The sequence below is a fragment of the Microcaecilia unicolor genome, chromosome 5 (genome assembly GCF_901765095.1).
Source record: "Microcaecilia unicolor chromosome 5, aMicUni1.1, whole genome shotgun sequence".
Taxonomy (NCBI): Eukaryota; Metazoa; Chordata; class Amphibia; order Gymnophiona; family Siphonopidae; genus Microcaecilia; species Microcaecilia unicolor.
In genome coordinates this window covers 57,475,440-57,492,212 of record NC_044035.1, presented here as the reverse complement: position 1 = coordinate 57,492,212, position 16,773 = coordinate 57,475,440, and the positions used below count along the sequence as shown (strand labels likewise).

The 16,773-nt window shown below is 44.0% G+C and overlaps 1 protein-coding gene across 1 annotated transcript in view; it reads left to right on the top strand.

Moving 5' to 3' along the window:
* Nucleotides 1-16,773, top strand: part of SLC25A28 (solute carrier family 25 member 28) — a 54,587-nt gene that overhangs the window by 22,456 nt on the left and 15,358 nt on the right. Inside the window, exons 2-3 of the mRNA XM_030202922.1 lie at nucleotides 8,848-9,076; nucleotides 11,132-11,188. Coding sequence (XP_030058782.1) covers nucleotides 8,848-9,076; nucleotides 11,132-11,188 — 286 coding nt within the window. The remainder of the gene's footprint in view (nucleotides 1-8,847; nucleotides 9,077-11,131; nucleotides 11,189-16,773) is intronic.

Below are 16,773 nucleotides of genomic sequence, written 5' to 3'. Positions count from 1 at the left end.
CAGATCCCACGGAAACACCTCTTTGTCAAAGGACAAGCCTTTTGTATAATGAGGGAACCGTATCAGTCATGTGTCTTCAAAAAAAACTCCACAAAACAATTTTACCACTGGCTTAACCATGTGCTCTACAAACACTTGTAAAGGAGACATAAATAACACACTTCCCAAAGCTTGGCAAGAGTACTTATCTCGGCTGAAGAATTGTCCAACTTTATATTATGAATCCAGCCTCGCGTGTAATGTACTCCTCACTTCCATAAAGTCCCAATACCCCAATATTGACTGGGTAAATGTAACAGGGCACGCTAGGGAGGTAAAATTCCTTGATGAAATCAAGGACAGCTTTATGGAGCAGCTGGTACAGGAGCCGACGAGAGAAGGAAAAATTCTAGACCTAGTCCTTAGTGGAGCGCATGATCTGGTGTGGGAGGTAATGGTGCTGGGGCCGCTTGATAACAGTGATCATAATATGATCGGATTTGATATTAGCTTTGAAGTATACATAGGAAATCAAATACATTAGCGTTTAACTTTAAAAAAAGGAGACTATGATAAAATGAGAAGAACGGTGAAAAAAAAAAACTTAGAGGAGTGACTGCGAGGGTCAAAAATTTACATCAGGCGTGGATGCTGTTCAAAACACCATCCTGGAAGCCCAGACCAAATATATTCCTCCTATTAAAAAAGGAGGACGGAAAACCAAACGACAGCCGGCGTGGTTAAAAAGTGAGGTGAAGGAAACTATTAGAGCTGAAAGAAAATCCTTCAGAAAATGGAAGAAGGAGTCGACTGAAAATAATAAGAAACAGCATAAGGAATGTCAAGTCAAATGCAAAACGCTGATAAGGAAGGCTAAGAGAGACTTCAAAAAAAAGATTGCGTTGGAGGCAAAAACACATAGTAAAAATTTTTTTAAGGTATATTAAAAGCAGGGAGCTGGCAAAGAATTGGTTGGCAAATCAAAAGAAAAAAAGCAGATCAAAAAAGACAAAAAAATAGAACAGGAGGGTAACAGAAGAAGTGGTTTATTACAAGTTACCTGACGTGGCCACGTTTCGCCCTCAGGCTGCGTCAAGGGTAAAAAAACTAATAGGGGTAAAAAGCAAAGTGAACCCCTAAAAGTAGTCCTACAACCACCTTACATAAGTGCTTCCCAAGCTTACTCAGCAAACTTCACAATGCTATGTTGACTGGCCATGTCGGGTAACTTGTAATAAACCACTTCTTCTGTTACCCTCCTGTTCTATTTTTTTGTCTTTTTTGATCTGCTTTTTTTCTTTTGACATTTCTGTGGCAGATCTTTGCCTTTTTTTTGTTTCTGTCCGAAAGAATTGGTTGGACCACTAGATGACTGAGGAGTAAAAGGGGCGACCAGGGAAGACAAAGCCGTAGCGGAGAGATTAACTGAATTCTTTGCTTCGGTCTTCACCGAGGAACATTTGGGTGGGATACCGGTGCCAGAAATGGTATTCGAAGCTGACAAGTCAGAGAAACTTAATGAATTCTCTGTAAACCTGGAGGATGTAATGGGGCAGTTCTACAAACTGAAGAGTAGCAAATCTCCTGGACCGGATGATATTCATCCCAGAGTACTGAAAAATGAGCTTGCGGAGCTATTGTTAGTAATATGTAATTTATCCTTAAAATGGAGCGTGGTACTGGAAGATTGGAGGGTGGCCAATGTAACGCCGATTTTTGAAAAAGGTTCCAGAGGAGATCCGGGAAATTATAGACCGGTGAGTCTGACGTCGGGGCCGGGCAAAATGGTAGACTATTATTAAGAACAAAATTACAGAGCATATTCAAAAGCATGGATTAATGAGACAGTCAACATGGATTTAGTGAAGGGAAATCTTGCCTCATCAATCTACTACATTTCTTTGAAGGGGAGAACAAACATGTGGATAAAGGTGAGCCGGTTGATATTGTGTATCTGTATTTTCAGAAGGCGTTTGACAAAGTACCTCATGAAAGACTGCAGAGGAAATTGGAGAGTCATGGGATAGGAGGGTAGTGTTCTATTGTGGATTACAAACTGGTTAAAAGATAGAAAACAGAGAGTAGGGTTAAATGGTCAGTATTCTCAATGGAGAAGGGTAGTTAGTGGGGTTCCCCAGGGCATCTGTGCTGGGACCGTTGCTTTTTAACATATTTATAAATGACTTAGATATGAGAGTAACTAGTGAGGTAATTACATTTGCTGATGACACAAAGTTATCAAAGTCGTTAAATCACGGGAGGATTGTGAAAAATTACAAGAAGACCTTACGAGACTGGGAGACAGGGCGTCTAAATGACAGATGACGTTTAATGTGAGCAAGTGCAAAGGGATGCATGTGGGAAAGAGGAACCCGAATTATAGCGACATCATGCAAGGTTCCACGTTAGGAGTCATGGACCAAGAAAGGGATCTAGGTGTCGTTGTTCATGATACGTTGAAACCTTCTGCTGAACGTGCTGCTGCGGCTAAGAAAGCAAATAGAATGTTAGGTATTATTAGGAAAGGAATGGTAAACAAAAATGAGGATGTTATAATGCCTGTGTGTTGCTCCATGGTGCGACCGCACCTCGACTATTGTGTTCAATTCTGGATGCCGCATCTCAAAAAAGATATAGTGGAATTAGAAAAGGTGCAGAGAAGGGCGACGAAAATGGTATAGGGGATGGGACGACTTCCCTATGAGGAAAGGTTAAAGCGGCTAGGGCTCTTCAGCTTGGAGAAAAGGCTGCTGAGGGGAGATATGATAGAGGTCTATAAAATAATGAGTGGAGTTGAACGGGTAGATGTGAAGCGTCTGTTTACGCTTTCCAAAAATACTAGGACTAGGGGGCATGTGATGAAGCTACAATGTAGTAAATTGAAAACGAATTGGAGAAAATCTTTCTTCACTCAACGTGTAATTAAACTCTGGAATTCGTTGCCAGAGAATGTGGTAAAGGCGGTTAGCTTAGTGGAGTTTAAAAAAGGTTTGGACTTCTTCCTAAAGGAAAAGTCCATAGACCATTATTAAATGGACTTTGGGAAAATCCACTATTTCTGGGATAAGCAGTATAAAATGTTTTGTACTTTTTTGGGATCTTGCCAGGTATTTGTGACCTGGATTGGCCACTGTTGGAAACAGGATGCTGGGCTTGATGGACCTTTGGTCTTTCCCAGTAACTTGTCCTTTCCCAGTAACTTGTCCAGACCTTTTTGTGGTGGTCTTATCTCAGCTATTCTATACGTCTTGACCACATTTCTAGCAGAATTAATTCTGGAGTTTGCATGTTGGCTCAAAACATGATTTCCTAAATATACTGCTGGATAGTTTCATTGGAGCATCTTCTAGTCTTAGTACTGTTTGATAGTATAAATAACTTGTTCACACCATACAGAATTTTATAGACCTCTGTTGGTATCAGCTGTCACTTTGTTACAAGAAATTTGATACCATTACAACTTGTTTCTTCTCCTAACCAGTTGAGCCTTTCTTTTTATAAGAGGACTGATCAGCCCTATAATCATTTTTCTCATCATTCTGCTGTTTTGAGGTGCAGCTACCCAGAACTGCTTGCAGTACTTAAGTTGTGGCTTCATCATAAGGAGTCTTTCATGTTGCCAAGTGCCTTCTGAAAATCCATATACAATATATTGACCGTCTTGCTTTAAGTTTTTTATTTACACATCTTACTGGACTATTACTGCCCCATCCTTGACCATCTTTAAATCTAGATTGAAAGCCCGCCTCTTTAACATTGCTTTTGACTTGTAACCACTCTCCCACATTAATTGATTTGCTTTCTTTATTTTTGTCTATTAGATTGTAAGCTCTTTGAGCAGGGACTGTCTTCTATGTTTGTGAAGCGCTGCGTACGCTTTGTAGCGCTATAGAAATGCTAAATAGTAGTAGTAGTAGTATGGTAATGCTTATGTACTGGTAATAGTGGCAGCAGAATCAAAATGGGCAGGAAAATCTTGGGTGCCGGAGGGAATTTCTAGGTGCCATGGTGACATGATGCTTGGAATTCATAAAGCCCTGTACTAACACATCTTTAAAAAGTCTTGTCCTTTCATTTTACTATATGGGCTATTTTTCTTCTCCTGCGCTTTTCTGTTTTATGAGCTCTCTTAGCTTTTCCGAATTCTGTTGCTTTAGCTCTCGTAGTTTTTGAAGGATAACCATTTTTTCCTTACCTTTTCAGCTGCTTTTGAAAGCCATAGCAGCTTTCTTTTAACTTTTTCCTTTTTATTTGCTCTCTGTCCTTAAAATAGCTTCTTTCAGTTTTGCCGCTGCTTTTCTGCTTCCTACAGATGTTCTTATCCTACTTACTGTTCTTTGTGGTATTCCTCCAGAATTAGTTTTCTTGAAGTTTAAGACCCTTGGTTTCTAAATGAACCATCATCACCCACGTCCTAATATTGAGCCACCCTAACTGAATGCCAGATGATCAGGTACTGTAACGTTAGTAACACTTGGATGCTTGGAATGTCCTCCCGCGGCAGGTGGTGGAGACGAAAACAGTAACTGAATTCAAAAATGCGTGGGATAAACATAAAGGAATCCTGTTCAGAAGGAATGAATCCTCAGAAGCTTAGCGGAGGTTGGGTGGCAGAGCCGGTGGTGGGGGGCGGGGCTGGTGGTTGGGAGGCGGGGCTAGTGCTGGGCAGACTTCTACAGTCTGTGTCGTGAGGATGGCAGATACTAATCAAGGTCAGGTGTACACAGAAAGTAGCACATATGAGTTATCTTGTTGGGCAGACTGGATGGACCGTGCAGGTCTTTCTCTGCCGTCATCTAATATGTTACTATGTTACTTTTCCTGTCTGTAAGTACCAGTTCCAGTATGGCTGCCTTCAGCACAATTTCTATTACCAGCTGCTTAAATAGTTCTCCCTATAAGAGAACCCAGGATCCCCTGCTACTTTTACCTCACGTGATTTGTCCTAATCAGTATCCAGCAAATTGAAATAAATTATCAATAGCTTTCTACATTCACCATTTTCATTGCAGTATTATAAATGTGTTCACTTGAATCTCTCCTCTACCTGTAAATCTCATTTCTTCTTTCAAGATTAACCTACTATGCCTACTCTTTTTTTTTTTTTTTTTTTTATAAGCCTTGCTGCTCTGTTATTGTAATAGTTTTTTTACATATAGCATCACTACTCCCCATCGTCCGACTCTGGCCTTCCAGAATAGATTGTAGCCCAGTACAGCTATGATACTGATCATGGGCCATTGAGTACTACATCTCTGTGATCACCACTGAATCCAAGCCAGCCTCTAGATCTGGAACTTTGGCCCATACTGTGGGCATTGGTATGTATACGCAGCTTTCCAGGCATTGCCCTTTTCTTTCCCCTTCACTGTACAATGTTTTACGTACTTTGCAACTTTTTCTTTCCCGTGCAGCTCGTTTAGTAGCATTAGAGGATATTGCAGCTCATTTTTACTTAAGTTTCATGTGAGACTGAGCTTGAGACAAAAGTGCTTATCAGATATAGAGTCCTAAAGCAGGCATCACTTTGCCGAAGCATGGCTCCGTGTTGAGTCAAGCTTCATCACTTTGAATAAACTTTGACATTTGACCTCTGGTCCTTTTCGTGCATTGGATGTCCATTGATCCTTTCCTACGTTTAAGGCCCTCCGTACTAGATTAGCTATTTGTGGAAGACACTTCCCCTTCTTTGGCCAAGTGGACCAAGTGGATGCTGTCTATGCTCAGCAGCCCTTGGAAAATCATCTCATTGAACAGGAAGCTAAAACACTTTGATGACACCATCAGTGCAGCTATGCATTCACCTCTAAGCTGCAAGCTTCTCTATGTCAGCTGTTACCTTCAATAAGGAAGACGGGTGCACAGGTTTTATTCCCTTATCTGCTTCATCTTTTCTCTGAGCCATGTAGTCACTTTTGATGTGTTCAGGTGGGTACTTTGTGTCAACACAGGTGAGCAGCATTGGGTAATAGGTTGCAGAGACTCAGTCTGCTGTCTGTGACATCTTGGATCTTGACTTCATGCAGACAGCTATATCAGTGGTAGGAGCCTTTGGGAATGTGTCTAGTCTGCAGGTAGACATGTTTGTACCCAGCAGGAAGGAGTTTCTGGCCACTGCTACCCTTCACTTCCTCATGGTTGCTAATTCTGCAGCTTTTGGGTTTTTGAGCTCCTGTTCATGTTCCTGGGATGATGTCTCCACTTCCAGAGCAGAGCTCTCTAAAGCTAGTGACAAATGTTTTGGTTGTCCAGTTAAAAAGGTATCAGCTGCAGCTTGCTTGTTCTTTGTTTTTAGGAGTCCAGAACAGATAAAACTGAATCAGGACTTACTACAAATGTATTTTTTATTTCAGTATATGTATAATGCCTTGAAGCAGGCACTTTAAGGCAGGTCCTTTTCCCAGAATGCTCACAATATGTAGGTTCCTGCTGTAGTGACAGTCAAAGGGAAACTGTGAAAAGCCATTTACTTAGAGAAATAGCATTTATGAGGTAAAACTGCCCAGGTCTTACCCAGTTAAAGAGGACTTGCAAGAATCAGCAACGGGCAGAACGCCAGGTAAGATGTAGGTAGGTCCAAGGTGTGTGTTAGGTCAGGGGAGGGGTTGCTGAATAGTGCCTGTGCAAAGGGAGGAGTAGCCTAGTGTTTAGAGCAGAAGTTCTCAACTCAGTCCTCGGGCACACCCAGCCATTTAAGTTTTCAGGACATGCACATGAGAGAGATTTGCATACAATGAAGATAATGCATATATATTTATCTCTCACATTCTCACTGTGGATGTCCTGGAAACTTGGCCAGCTGGGTTTGACTGGGTTGAGAACCCCTGGGTTAGAGCAGCTAGAGAAGACAGATTTAGATCTCTCTGCGGCTCCTCCTGATCTTGGGCAAGTTACTTAACCCTCCTTTGCCTCGGATACAAACTGAAGGCCGCATTTACTTACATGATTTAATGTGTGTGAAGGCGAAGTACACACTCAATTACTGAATAGGCCCCATTGACTTGTGCTATTGTAGGATAGTAAATGAGGCCTTTAGATTGTTAAGTCTGTTCTAGCTGTATATAACTTGCCGTGAGCTTGAATATGGAAAGCAAAAAGACTCACACATTGTCACCACAGATTTTGCATCAATGTGCTCATTATTGAAAATTTCTCCCAAAGTGATTTTTCCAAGATCGCAAAAGGGGTAATTCTGAAAAGATTGCTAAAATTTAGGTGATAGAATGCTGTACATTCAGCGTGAATTCTGTTTAGGCAATTAGGTGCATAAAAATACTCATGTTAATTGGCATTTAGGTATGGCTATTTACACCATGTCAATGATGGGTGTAAATAGCCCTAGCTAAATGTTGCAGTTAAGTGCATAACTGAGAGTAATCACTATAATCATAGCATGCAAGTGCTGGGAACACCCCTGACCAGCCCGACCCACACCCCCTTACAGTTACACAGTATAGCTTTTGTGTGCTAAGTTTCTAGCATAGCGAGTAAGTGCATAACTAAATTAAATTAGTGCCGGTTAACTCCAATTGTCACTAATTTACCAAGTAACTTGTGTACGTAACTGGCAGTATTCTGTAACCTGCTTGTGCAATTTTACCCAGCACGATTCCAGAATTAAGACGAAAGTGTGGTGGTGGCAGAAGAGGATTTACCATATGGAATTTTTCTGTTTTCCAAAAAAGGCCAAAAATGAGGATCTCTGCTTATAGTTCAGCTGGCATAAAGTTTTCCTCCCCCCCCCCCCCCCAAAATGCAGTAACCAATTCTCTCCCTCTTCCCCCCAGTGACCAGCATTTCTCTTCTTACTGGTACTTCCTCGCTGCTGCTGCTGACACTGAAGTTAAAGCAAGCTAGACCAGTGCAAGGCCTTGAGCTCCTAGGCATGCTCAAGGCCCCTACACTGGCTCAGCTTACTTTAACTTCAGTGTCAGCAGCAGTGAGGAGGTACCCATAAGAAAAAAAAATGGTGGTCACTGTGTGTGTGTGGGGGGAGAGGGAGGATGAGGAAAGAGGGAAAGAAGTGCCGGTCTCTTCAGGATGTGGGGAATGTTGCACATCATAGAGGGGGGAGGCAGAAATGCAGGACATCACAGGGCAGGAGAGAAACACTTGAATATAGCACCCTCTGGTTTATATTTGAGTTAAGGTTTCCCCTCTTTTATTTGGAGTGGGGGGGGGGGGGACTGTTAATCTTGATTTTATATTTGAAAATTTATGTAAATGCAGCTCTCGGGTTTTCCATTCATTATTGAAGCCACTTGCTCTATCAAAATGTCCATCATTTTGGCAAGCAGTAAATGAAGAATGGAAGTAGAGCCCATCGGCTGCTTTTATAGTCACTGATAAGATCGTTGTGCAGCTTTATTGGCTTAACTGGCAAGAATGATACAGTAGGATACCGATGAGAATGACTGGACTATATTTTTCCATCATCAGTTTTTGGGATGCTTTCAGCAAGTACTAGTTTTATTTTGTGCTTGTGTATATAATTTTTCTAGGTTCTTCCCTTTTAAAGAATATCATATTAGAACAAATTCTGTAATATATGTCTGTGTTGTTGAGCTGGTGGTGCCCTCTCCTGGCAGCTGGGGGTATTGGGTGGAGGCAAGTAGGCCCCTCTCAGTTGGAAGCGGTGGGCTAACTCCTGGCATCCAGGGGTAGTGATAAATGATGCTGGATGTGTGCTGGAAGAATTGAAAATGCAAAACAGCATGATGGGCTCCTTTGGTAATAAGACCTTCTTGTCTTGGGGGCAGCTGACAGTGCTGGGCAGCATTGTACTATATCAAAGAATCACATGTAAACTTTAAATTTGGTATTCAGTTTCCTTCCTTCTAATTTTGATCTTCTTTTTCCTTTGATCAGACACGAATGCAGAGCCTGCAGCCCGATCCTGCAGCCCGCTATCGGAATGTGATGGAGGCCCTGTGGAAGATCATTCGGACAGAGGGCTTCTGGAGGCCTATGAGAGGATTGAATGTTACAGCGACGGGTGCTGGTCCCGCCCACGCCCTGTATTTTGCCTGCTATGAAAAGCTAAAAAAGACATTGAGTGATGTAATCCGTCCTGGGGGCAATAGCCATATTGCTAATGGTATTGATAATTCATGTCCCCAGTTACTGCTCTGCTTCAGTGTCTCTTCCGTTAGAGACTACTGTGTTCAGAGCCTCAGACTAAGGTGGCCTAAACCTCTCTAAGCACTGCACAGCTGTTTTCACACTGTTAGAGCAACAACATGCCTGCGTCATAGACTTGGCCCACTGATCTTTTCGTCTTCCTAGTCGCTGCTGTACTGTGCTGCATTCTCTCTTGCACGTGTGTGTTCAGAAGATACTCCTAGAGCAGCCAGCCCTTGCAGCACAAAATAGCAAGGGTTCCCACTCCACCCTCCCCGTCTGCACGTGTATTCTGAGATATTGCTAGAACGTGGCTCCCCCACCCAGCCTGACACAGCCAGTGCCCAGTGTAACACTGCAGAATGGGAGGCAGAACCTGCAGCTGGACCCTCTGATCTTATAACTGGCACAGCTTCTCACATGCAGTGATCCATAACACCCCAATAACATACAAGCATGTGATACCATGTGAACCTATGAATGTCCCTTTCCTGCAGTCTGCTTTGATGGCCATGTGTAATGCAACTCAGGGGAGGGGGGAGTCATTTTTAGAGAGAGAGAGAACTTTTTCTTCTAGACATTATAGCTGTAAATGACCTACACTGGGGCATGGAGATTCCTTAAAAGATCAAGTTATCTCCTGTATCTGAATTAATCTAGCTGCTCTTACTAGGATGGAGGTATTTAGCAGTGTCCATGTTGATGCTGTGAGTTAGATGTAACCTAACCGAACAGGGATCCTGGTATCGGAGTACTTTTTCATCTTAACTGCAGGCTTTGCTAGACCTTGCATGGTCTGTCTTATCTTGCCTCTTTTCTGATTACTGAACCATGTTTTTGATTGAGTTTTGGACAGATGTGGCAGGTTTTTTTATTTGTTGCGATGCCACCATATGTGGTTGAAGAAAGCAGTGCCTAGCAAACCAGAGACTCCCTACACTGGTTTGTGTGCTGCGAAAGCATGTGGACTTGCAACAGCAGAGTGCCAGCATTGCTTTAACTATGACTAAACTACTTTGGGTTTCCATTTGCAGTAGAAAAACCATTCAGAACTTCCTTAGGAAACAGTAGAAAGCAAGTCATAAAGTTGGGGGTATCCTCTGGACCTGGGGTCAATTTCTTGACTAGGATTCTGTGCCTCCTGGGATTTCTGTGTACATCTTTGGAGCAGGGCATCCCAGTTATTAGGCAGTGGTGACTGTTAATGGTCAGACTTAAAATCCACTATTCTAGGCTTCTGAAAGAGAATCCTGGCCAAGAATTGTCCCTGTGGTGATTGGATTTAGTGAGTTAAAAGGGCATAACAACTGGGAACCTCCCTGGGTAGTTGGGCATGAAAGTTTTTGCTCTGAAATCCCAGCCTTGGTTCCAGTTAAGCTGGAAACTGAAAGAAGCAGGAGATGACAACTTGACAAGAAGCAAACTGGTGACAGTTGATTCAGGGGAGTTCCTTTGGCCTTAGATTTATTCTTTAGTGGGGAAGGTGGGTAGTTTTACCTGTGAGTCAGTTTCTCTTTCTTGGGCAGGAGCACAGTACCAGTCCCAGTACCTTTGCTTGCAATGGGGAGTGGAGACAGTGAAGATGGGTAATTTGGATTTTCTTTCTTATATGAGTGAGAATAAATCCTTCAGCTTTTTGGCTGCGGATTAATTTTATCACCTTCCATTGATTGGTTTGTGGCATGAGAGAGAGAATTGATTGTGGTTGAATGTTTGGCATTTCGTTGGGGGTAAGAGTAGAGCACAAGCAGGACTTGCCCCATTTTGAGGGGGAGAGGGGAAGACCTTAGTAGGTTTTTGGATGATTACAAGCCTTAACTGTAGGGGTGCGGGGAACAATTGAGACTGGGACAGCTACTGGTCTTGTTTGGGAGACAAGTTTCTTGACCTGTTCATGGTATGCTTGAGTACTGTTGCTTGTCAAAGAATGAATTGAGTTCTAGTTTATTAAATAGGCTTAATTGTTTTCCACTGGGATCTTGGTGGCTCTTGTCTTTTCTATACCTCACATGAGGCAGTTTTTGTTTTGCAGGTGCAGCGGGGTGTGTGGCGACACTACTGCATGATGCAGCCATGAATCCTGCAGAAGGTAATGAGTCTTCTTCCTTCTTTGTAACTGCAGAGGTCTCATGCTTGGTTGGTTCATGTGCTGGATCTTGCATTTTAGAGTGTTGAGTGTCTGTTACCAGGAATACGTCTCTAGCAGCTGTCAGTGACTTCCTTTAGTGTGTGGAAGATTCCTTCTTAATCTGGTTGCATCTGAGATTGTGACGTGAAACCCTGTGGTCACTTATATTGTAGACCAACTGTGACTTTCAAGTTCATGGCTAATATAGAGCTTGTTCTTGTGTAATGTAATAACCTGTCACTACTCTGGCATGTATATACTAGCTGTACATTAAAAACCCTATTTTGCCTAGAACGTTGGGTGAGCATTCTGACATCCAGGTCAGGACATTCGCAGTTCTCATGTAATTTACAAAAGATTTCTGCTGAATGTGAAGCTGTTTGTAAATAAGTATAAAGCACAGGCCAATACAAATGTTTGTAGTTCGTGCAGCGGGTGTATATATTTTGCAAACCTACATGTGCAAGAAAATAAAAAGGCAGAATCACTGGACAGCTTGTGTGTGTGTGTGAGTGTGTGTGTAAAGAGGTGGCAATTATATGTAGAAGAGCTGACAGTTTACATGGAAGATCAGCATAGACACAGACTCTGAGTGCAGTGGGTGTTGAGCACTCCCCAGTGTTTTGAAGCCTGACATAGGTGGCGCAGCGACAAGTGCAACAGTCCAGAGGACTTCTGATAGTTTTATGCGCTGTCTCGCTGCTGGCAGCTGTCCTGCTCCCTGCGGCTCACTAGTGCTGCTAACTACCTTGATTGCTGCCTGTAGAGGCACTGTGGCGACTAAAAGGGGCTGCCTTAGGGATCTTGGTCATCCCTATGATGCATCCTGCCTTCTCTGGTGCAACTTCCTCTTCTGCATGGATAGGATGCGTCACAGGGAAGATTGAGGCCCCGAGGCAGCAGTTTTCAATTGCTGTGTTACCTCTACTGGTGGCAGCGATCAAGGTAGTTAGTGGCACCAGTGAGCTGGGGGGGAGGGACGACAAAGGGGAGAAACGATGAACTTGTGGGGGGCCAGAGGGAGGGGAAGAGAGGTGCTGCTCTGCTGGATCAGGAAAGGGGAGAGGGGAGGGACAGACAGAAAGAGGCCCTGGACGGAAAGGGGAGAGGGATAGATGCTGGATCAACTTGAGGGGGGGGGGGGATAAAGAGAGAGAGACAGACTGAGGGGAAAAGAAATGGGGAAAGAAGATGTTAGGTGGAAGAGAGGGAGAGAGACATTGGAGACCCAGGAGGTGAACTGTGAGGGGGGCGTGGGAGAGATACTGATCCTAGGGTGGATGGTGTGGGGTGTGGGTGGGAAGCTACAGGGAGAGATTCTGGCCCCAGGGTGGATGGTGTGGGGGGGAAGCTACAGGGAGAGATTCTGGCCCCAGGGGGAAGAAGGGAGGGCAGGGACAGGGAGACAGGGACAGAAGAGATGCTGGGCATGGAGGGAGAAGGGATAGGAACACGGGGGTAATGCTTGACAGGGGGCTGGACAGGACACAGAAGCACTGCTGATCACAGGGGGAGGGATAAGGACAAGGGACACAGACACGAGGGGGAAATGCAGGATAGGGCAAGACACACACACACACAAAGAGGAAATACCGAATATAAGGACTGGGTTGGGACACTGAGAGGGCATGTGCTGAAAATGGAGGAAGTAAAGGACAGGGACACAGGGAAGAGATGTTAGGACGGATAAGGATGCAGGAGGAGAATGGTGGATATGGATCGAGAAGACATGTTAAATGGACTGACCATAGCAAAGACAAGAAAACAGACACAGAAAAGGGACACTGGGAAAGTATTTTATTCTGAATTTATTAATTGGAATATATCTGCTTTTGGAAATGCACATTTCTAATATTTTGCATTTGAATTTCAATTTCTGTAGTAGTATTGTATGCCGAGTCTGATTTCTTGATTTTTTTTTTTTTCAGTTCAGTTTTTTTGCCTTTATATTGATCTCTGATCCCTTGTGATATATTTGTTGTCATGTGTTTTTCATGTGACCACGTTGGCGGTATTCTGCTGGTATGTGGTATCTGTGTAGAGATCTTGTTTTGTTTTTTCACTAGGTATTGGCATTTTAAGGCCCAGTGTAGTATCTAAAGTATTGCCTTTTTACACATGAGGTTGTAGCTCTTCATGTCCTGGGAGTTAGTGCTTTTATGATATGGTAAGGTTCTGAGTCTGTGTGTGCTCAAGTTTGTGTATAGTGTAAAGATGTCTTAAAAAGGTGTGGTTTGGGTTTTAAAACATGCAGGGGACAGTGCTTTGATGGTATAGTAATATCTTGAGAATGGTGTGCAAGGTAAAGTTTGGGGAAAGGAGCTTCATCTTTCAATGCAATCTAAGAATTCTTTCTTTTTTTCTGGTGGCAGGCAGAGGCAGAATATTGGGTTGTATTTTGAAAAGTTGACTCCTATGAAGATCAGTATTACAGGCAATCAAGGAGCAAATTTCCAAAAGGCAAACTTTATAAAGTGTGGGGAGAGAGGATAAGCACATTGTTCCCTCGATCACTAGTTTTAAGCCCTGACTGAAACCATATTAACAGAAATGTATGCATACATCAGAGGAGGTGCAAAGGCAATGGGGAAGCTTTTCAAAATATACACACATTCTCTTTGTAAAATGGAAAGTAAGAGGTAACATTTCTGGTCATCCCAGTTCACGCCTTCTTTGATTCTGGGTATAAAAGGAAAAATTAGAACATAACCTGATAATGTTCTTTCCTTTAGATGCAGCAGATGAATCCAGAAACTGGTGGGTGTATCCGCCTACAAGCAGGTGGAGATGGAGAACACTGAAAGAAGGCAGTGACCCTGGATGTCCAGCTCCTTCACCCTTCAGTATATGTCGCATCACAAAGCAGAAGAAGAAACACTATTGCAAACCTTCCTCACAATCAAACTTGCCCATCCAAGAGCAAAAAAACACATTCAAAGGAGTTATTGACACCACCCCCTTCTCTATCTCTGTTAATGGCTCTCACATCCTCCCTGTCTCCTCGGCCCGTAACCTTGGAGTCATCTTTGACTCCTCTCTCTCCTTCTCTGCATATATTCAACAGATCGCCAAAACCTGTCGTTTCTTTATCTACAACATTAGCAAAATTCGCCCCTTCCTTTCTGAATACGCTACCAGAACCCTTGTCCACACCCTTGTCACCTCTCGCTTGGACTATTGCAATTTACTTCTCACTGGTCTTCCACTCAGCCATCTCGCTCCTCTCTAATCTGTCCAAAATTCTGCGGCACGTCTTATTTTCCGCCAGAATCGTTTTACCCACACTAACCCACTCCTCAGGTCACTTCACTGGCTCCCTGTCCGATTCCGCATACAGTTTAAACTTCTTGTACTGACCTTTAAATACATCCACTCTGCAGCCCCCCATTACCTCTCCACTCTCATCTCTCCCTACATTCCTCCCCGTGAACTCAGTTCACTGGACAAATCTCTCTTGTCGTCCCCCTTCTCCTCTACTGCTAACTCCAGGCTTCGCTCCTTTTCTTTCGCGGCACCTTATGCCTGGAATAAACGTCCTGAACCTATACGTCTAGCTCCATCTCTACCTGTTTTCAAATCTATGCTGAAAACCCACCTTTTCACTGCTGCCTTTAGCTCCTAGCCAATACTCAATTGCCCTCCCCTTGTCCCTTCCTTCCTTCTCACCCATTACTTCCCTCACCGTAACTGTCTTGTCTGTATTATTTAGATTGTAAGCTCTTTTGAGCAGGGACTGTCTCTTTGTCAGGTGTTCAGCGCTGCGTGCGTCTGGTAGCACTATACAAATGCTAATAATAATAATACAACCCTCCCCCCCCCCCCCTTAAACTGTATCAGCAAACCTGGATCTGAAAGAACAACCGGGAACACGAGAGCCAAAAATAGGGAGGGATCCTGGATTCATCTGCTGTGACTAAAGGAAAGAAAATTATCATACAAGTCGTAATTTTTCCTTCCTTAGCCTTAGCAGCAGATGAATCCAGACACTGGTGGAATGTACCTAAGCACTTCTTAAACTGGGTGAGAAGCCGTCGCTCCTCGAGAAAGAGGACCACTGCCCCAAACCACGCGTCGTCTCGTGCTGCAACATCCATTCTATAATGTTGCACAAATGAAAGAGAGGAAGCCCAAGTAGCAGCTTGACAGATCTCCTTCACAGAAAAAATCCACGTTTCTGCCCACGATAATGCCTATGCTCACGTGGGAATGTGCCTTCAACGCCTCCAGTGGGGGCCAACCTTTAACAGTGTATGCCAAAATAATTGACTCCTTAAACCACCAAGCTATTGTGGCCTTAGGCGCAGGATAACCCCCGTCTAGGCCCTGACAAGAGAATGAAGATGTGATCCGAGCACCGGAACTCGTTAGACATCTGCAAATACCATAGAACAACTCTTCGGACATCCAACAGGCGCAGCTGAGCAAAGGAATCCTGAAAATCCTCCTTCCGGAATGAAGCAAGGAAAAGAGGCTGGTTCAGATAAAAAGCTGAGATGACTTTTGGCAGGAAAGAAGGCACTGTCCGCAAAGTAATCCTGGACTCTGTAAATTGCAGAAAGGGATCACGACAGGAAAGCACTTGGATCTCGGACACCCTACGCGCAGATGCCATGGCCACTAGAAAGACAGCCTTGAGAGTGAGATCATTCTCTGATGCCAGGTGCAGTGGCTCAAAAGGTGCAGAACCAAGCCCAAATTCCAAAGAGGACACAGACTACGCAGTGGAGGGCGCAGGTTTAAAGGTCCTCAGAAGAAATTGAGCACTTATGGATGAGCTGCAAGAGAAATCCCATCCACGCTCCGAAAAGAAGCCAAAGCTGCAACCTGAACCCGTAGAGAATTGTACACTAGACCCTTTTGCAAACACTCCTGCAAAAACGCCAACATCTGTGACACTGACGCCCGCAAAGGTGACCAAGCATGAATAGCACACCACGCCTCAAATGTTCTCGCCATACCTGGGCGTACGCTGTTGTAGTGGAATGCTTCCGGGCTCATAGTAAAGTGGCAATGTCCTTGTCAGAATAGCCCTTCTTCCTCATTCTCGACCTCTTGAGCCAAGCCATAAGACCAAAGCGGCATGGATCTTCCATAACTACCGGACCCTGATGCAGAAGATCCGGCAACAGTGGAAGTTGAAATGGCGTCTCCACAAGCAACCACATCAAGTCCACATACCAAGGACGGCACAGCCAATCTGGTGCCACCAGAATTACCAGTCCTTGGCGAAGACGAATCTGGTGAAGAATCTGTCCAATTTAGGGGCCAAGGTGGAAACACATAGTGGAGCGTTGACATTGACCACGGCTCTGACAGAGCATCCGATCCTTTGGAACTGGGTTCTCTTTTGCTGAAAAACCAGTCCACCTGGATGCCATGAGATCGATTTCTGGAGTCCCCTACTTGCTGCAGATCTGGCGAAAGAAACGATGCCAGCTCCCACTCTGAGTCAAGACGATGACTGCTGAGAAAATCGGCCTGCACATTTCTCTGACCTGCAATGTGGGCCGCCGACAAGAGAAGCAAGTGGTGCTCTGCCCTTTCCA